The sequence below is a fragment of the Solea solea genome, chromosome 20 (genome assembly GCF_958295425.1).
Source record: "Solea solea chromosome 20, fSolSol10.1, whole genome shotgun sequence".
Taxonomy (NCBI): Eukaryota; Metazoa; Chordata; class Actinopteri; order Pleuronectiformes; family Soleidae; genus Solea; species Solea solea.
Window position 1 is genome coordinate 21,355,186 of NC_081153.1, and position 6,000 is coordinate 21,361,185.

Consider the following 6,000-nt stretch of genomic DNA (forward strand, 5'->3'; position numbering starts at 1 on the left):
TGTGGTTTATCAACAAGAAGAACATGTTCATGATATTTTGTTGCGCTCGTGCAATGAAATGAAACAACAGGTTGCACAACACACACCTAAAGGTACCATGTGTATGACTATCTCTCACCTCACCCTTCCCTTCCAAGTGTGTTAGAGAACTATGTAGCCATAGACACAGTTTCACCTGAATTTTACACATTGGAACTTTGGCAAACTATGGCCAAAGTTCCTTTGGCAAACTATCGTGACCCGAATCACAATATAAATCATGACGTGCATTCATTTACAGCAATATCTGGAACACATGATATCGTTTTGAATTGGCAAAAAATAATTTCCAAGAGATGTTTGGTAAACTGATTAAAATGTCATCTTATGCATGTCATTAAAATCATATATACATAAATAAACTTAACTAAATGTTTGGTAAAATTCAGCAAATTTGAGGAACCAAAAAATATCTCCCAATCACTTTAAACCAATATTTCCCAAACTTATGATATGGGGACCCAATTTTATATTGATAATATAAATCATTATTAGAGAGTTGTGTGCATATATATATATAAGCATATATAAGTATTTGCCGCAATTTCTGCATTTATACAGGAAGGAAAGGTAATTAAATATATGAGGCATATCTTCGCTAAATTTAGAGCAAACACCTTTTTATTTACAATAATTCACTATAATCTAATACATTAACTTAAAGTACAGTACCTTATCCAGGACATGGGGATTAACTGCATTATTGAAAGGCTGTAAATATTTCAGCAATTTTATTTGACAACCCTGAAAAAAAATTTTGGTGACAAATCTATGGCCTGAATCTATTGGTGTTTCAGTTCTGAAACACCAATGATGTGTCCAATACTCATGAGCAATTGCCTTTGCTCTGTTTTGGTCTCCACCACCACCAGAGAATACCTACGACTGCTAAACGTCAGCAAACTTAACTTTGTCTTTCGGCCATTTTGTAACAAACTTCATGGGAACAGCTTCCTGCTGAGGCTGGAAATGGACAAATAATGTGAAGGGGAACAAAATTGAATAATATTTTTTTTTTTTTTTTTAATTTTAGATACTTTATTAATCCCCTTATGGAAATAATTCTCTGCATTTTGACCCATCCTAGAATTAGGAGTAGTGGGCTGCCACACTGAGTAGCGCCCGGGGAGCAATGGGGGTTGGGTACCTTGCTCAGGGGTAACCCAGCCCTTTCGACCTGGTGGTTACCTGGTGGCGACCTTCCGGTTACAAGCCCAGTTCCCTTTCCACTTGGCCACAGGCTGCCCAATATGAGAGCACTAAAACTAGAAAAGGTTATGAAAAGATACTAAAGCATGTGATGTAATGTGGTCACAGGTTTATGGTTTGAAACGCATCTTAATTAAGAGCTAGTTTGTACAGTATCTTTAACCTTTTGCTCCACTGGTACTCAACCTGTATATAAGCAATCCCATCTGTGTTTTTGATTCCTACTGGTGCCAGTACTGTGTGTACGTGGGCGTCCACCAGTTTCCATTCTTTGCTGTGTACTGTATGTGTTCTACAATGAAGTTGCAATCAATGTGAAATTATAGCTGTGTGATTCCTGCCAGTAACAAGGGCAGAACATTGCCCCTAATTACCAGCAGCTCTGGCTGGGAAGCATGACATATCATGGTGTGGTCCACAGTGGTATTCAGGTCTGTCAGAGGAGAAGCTCAGTCATTTGTGACTGACACATGCCATTCCTCGGGTCGCTTCTATATCGGACTGTATCAGTGAGATTAAAAAAAAACCTGATGCGAGATCACTCGGAAAGAATAGATTTTATAGCCAGGAAATGTTTGTGTCATATTAAACAGAATTGCTGTCTCTCCACTTCTATTTCTAGATTGCTTCTACATTTTAAACCTTTACTGTTACACGTGTACACGTTTCAAGCTTGAATTCAAATTGGACCAATTTTTTTCCTTGATTAAATGTGTTGTGCATTAAACTCCAAGAATATACAATTGTAACAGTTATGACATTAGTGTTTATTCCAGCTCCCTCTTGGAATTCATCTCAGTCTAAATCTTGATTTGGACTCAGGTATGAAGGACTTGAGTTAGACTCTTGTTTGGTGACTAAGGATCTATCCACACAGAAAAGGAACAAAAGCTAAACAATCGTTTTCATTGTCATTTTGGAAAAGGTGTCCTGTAGTTTCCTACGGCAGAGTTTCAGGAAATATCTCCACACAAAACCCACCAAAATTATTCTAAATGCTCTAGTACAGGTCCCTAAGTGGTGCTATAAGGCTACACCAAAAACAGAGAAGAAGACAATGCAAATATCACAGAAACAGAGACAGAATAAACCAAGCCAGGGAGAGGGAAGGGAAATAAAAGAAAGAAAATAAAAGTTTTCATAAAGCAAATAGACCATCAACCTTTGTTGATAGTCATGCATGTATAATATCTAGTAGCAATATCTAGTATATTTTCAGGCTGACTTTAGTTACTTTTCATTGAAAGTAGTTGGCAACACTGTCAATGTCCAAACACAAGAGGAGGAGAATGACAACAACTACAAACATAACACAAAAACACAAAAAATACCATTTCAGGTCACCCAAACCACTATTTCCATGTGGACACGAGTGTCAAACACAAGGAACTTGTGACTTTATATTGACTCTACTATCTGGTTTGATCTTGACCCTTTTCCCAAAACAACAGGCGTAGTTCAGAGGAATCATGTAAAGTGTCACCTTGAAAAGAGAATAATTCCCCTCATGTCCCACTGGACCTAATGCACATGCACTCGGCTTTAAATAGAAAGAGATACAGGAGAAGTCCAGCAACAGGTACTGACATGCCAGTGGACCCAGTGACAGAAACACAATGAATAGATAACACTGAGATGTGTCTGAGCTGAACCATGGAGCGGTAGGAGAGACCAGTGGAAACGCTCAACCTTAAAACTGTAGTGCATTACTTTTTAATTTATATATATATATATATATATATATATATATATATATATATATATATATATATATATATATATATATATATATATATATATATATATATATATATATATATGTGTGTATTTATATATACATTCACACAAATCCACTCTCCATGTTTCTCAGTGTTTAGTTCAGGTTGGTCGACATGTTGCCTTCCATTTGTTGTTGGAACTCAGAATTTCAAGATCCTTTTGAAATTCTGGGTTAGTGCCACGTTGGTTTTTAGTCATCGTCTCTAAATGTGATTATAATTCACAACATCTTGCTGAAGTGAGAAAGACTTAAAACAAGTTCAATAACAATATAAATCAAAAGAGCTACTGCAGGTTTTTCTTCTGAATCGGAACCGGATTTATTTCCGTCATAGTTTTTGTTCTGGTCATTAGTAGAAATGAGAGTGTAATTATTTACAAAATGTGAATATAAATATAAACAACAATCTCTGCAGTGTTTAAGTTGTGCAATATCTCAAAGGTATGACATGTTGCTCACTTCTCCCTTTACTCAAACTAATACTGCACTTCCGTCCTCAGGTTGGTGGTTCGACGCCTGCGGTCCGTCCAACCTTAACGGCATGTACTTCACCCAAGGGCAGCACATAGGGAAGTTGAATGGTATCAAGTGGCACTACTTCAAGGGCCCCAGCTACTCGCTACGAGCCACGGCCATGATGATCCGCCCGCTGGACTTCTCATAGTCCTCTGAACTTCTACCTTCCGTGTAGAAGGGACACTTCCCATTTTATCCTCTTGTCTCATCTCATTTTGCTGACCATGGGAGTCGTCCAATAAATCTTTTCCTCCATGTGGTCCTTCCTCCCCGAGCAGCTGCTACTGCTGTGCTTACTGTTGCTTCCTAACCTTTCCCCTCTTTGAACCGTCATGAGGAGGAAGACAGCTGCGAGATACACTTTTGATTTCTGTTGGGTTTTCCCTCACCTGGAATTTGCGCACATTACGAGCACGGTGTGAGGTCAGCGTGAAGCGTGACGTCAAACTGCGGTCCCTCCATTTATACCTGGGGGCCCTTGACTCTTCTGTGGATGTGAAGCAGCTGTCACAGAGCGGCAGTGACTCTTGAACTGCAGCACAGAGCGTTATTAAGGACACAAATGTGAAACGTGGCTTGTTTTTGTAAAGTATTGCTCACAGAATTATGTGACTGTGTTATAATTTAGTACTTTTGTTATGTATACTCTACCCAAAGTGAGATAAAATTGTCTTTTGTCATGTACAGAGTAAACCGAGTTGCTGACTTTGTTAAGGTGACCTTGTAATCCACATGACGACGTGTTGGTTGTCGTTACTTGCAGCGCTGGCAGTTCCACGTTTGCCGTCTTGACGTGTTGGTGTGATTATTTTTAGAGTTCAAAATGTGAGGTTATTATTGGATTAAATTCTGGGCTCGGATCAATGTAGCTCCATGATTGGCTGAGAAATGTCTTGCACCTGCCAAGATTGGAGTTGTGCGATCACTTTACCTCTGCTGAATAGGAAAAACAAGGACATTAATTTTATTAGCGATATGTCACAATTACATCTGTGTGCTATGGGGGGGTGGAACATTTTTTTTTTTTACATTTGCATGTACGAGTAACAGATATGACATATATTCCTGAGTGTAATGATGATGTAACACGTCATGAGCCTTATATAACCACAAAAATGCTTATATTAAGCTGGTGTCCCACACACAAATATTCATTTTAACAGTCTCTCTATTCCGTTTCAGTTTCTTCTTCTCCTAACTTATGGCAATGACGCAAGAAGCAGCTCATCAGGACAAGTTGCAGCCAAAATATTTGTCATCGACATGATTATTTTATTATACAGTATTAAATTCATGCCAGTTTCTGTTTCTCATCAGCGCAGCTAAGAAAAAAATAAAAAGAGCTGGATTTGGATATGAACCATGAAATTAATGATTCCACCAAGTGATCCGTGTGAACACATACTGTATTTCATAACTTCCAGCTTATAACAACAGACTCTACTGCGGAGTGTTTACCAAAGGTACATGTGGCGAGAAGATAAAATGTATCTGGAACTTGTATAACTGCAATTGACATGTTTATTAGCATACTATAATTTAACATGTGTGTATGTAAATCAGCTTTCCTGAGGAAAGCTACTCTTTTTTTTTTCTCTCCTGTTTTTACTCTGCCAGAAGTACAATGGTCATTTGAAGTTGAGCATAAAACATGGGAGTTAAGATAATAACCCTGGAGAAATGTGCCTTTGATAACTCTGCTTTTACCTCATTCAATTCTAGATTTGCAGATTTATTTAAACATCTTTTTTTGTAACATGTGGTCAGTGTTGTGTTGCTAGATTAAAATAAAAGAGCATGTGATGCACTAATGTTTTCAATCTGTGCTTAGACTGCACTTTTTCATCTAAACCGATGTGATGATGGACATGAGGCTCCAGAAGATGGAAGTGGTTACATCTTTCTTGAAACAGACAAACTGTGGCTTTGAAACAGGTTTCCCTTCATGAGAAATGGAGTCTCTATCTTCATGCTGAGATGCTGCACTGTACTGTGTGTCATGCAAAGCAAGCTTATTTTGCACAGAACGACTTGAGATAAATCACACAGATAGAGGGACGTGTTCTCTTCCGCTTCTTTCAGGACCAAACCAGATGGTGCAAAGATGAGACCTCATTCTCCTGCAACGTCGCTCGAGTGGATATTGTCTCATGCGGTGACTCGCTCTGCTTGCCTGCTTGTGGGAATTTGACAAATTGCCAAAGTGTCAAACGATGCTGTCAGGACCTGTAGTGTCTCCTCATAGTTGACATTCCTGGGCCTAATCAGAGGTTAAACAAATTACTGCAGCTTGCAAACCGCTGTGTGTCCTTCAGCGCCTGCACTGACCCGACACCCTCGCTGGAATGTGTCCTATAGAGAGTCTGAGGCAGCGGAGTGTGAAGTGGGTCTGCACAAGCTGGCAAACACCTATATGGGTCCTAAGATGTGTCCTTTGTTGGTGTCGGAACAGGAGA

The 6,000-nt window shown here is 39.0% G+C and overlaps 1 protein-coding gene across 1 annotated transcript in view; it reads left to right on the forward strand.

Annotated features, from left to right (window-relative positions):
- angpt1 (angiopoietin 1) overlaps positions 1 to 5,364 on the forward strand; it is a 55,926-nt gene extending 50,562 nt beyond the window's left edge. The window contains exon 9 of the mRNA XM_058619965.1: positions 3,529 to 5,364. Coding sequence (XP_058475948.1) covers positions 3,529 to 3,692 — 164 coding nt within the window. The 3' untranslated portion in view covers positions 3,693 to 5,364. The remainder of the gene's footprint in view (positions 1 to 3,528) is intronic.
- The last annotated feature ends 636 nt before the right edge of the window (positions 5,365 to 6,000 follow it).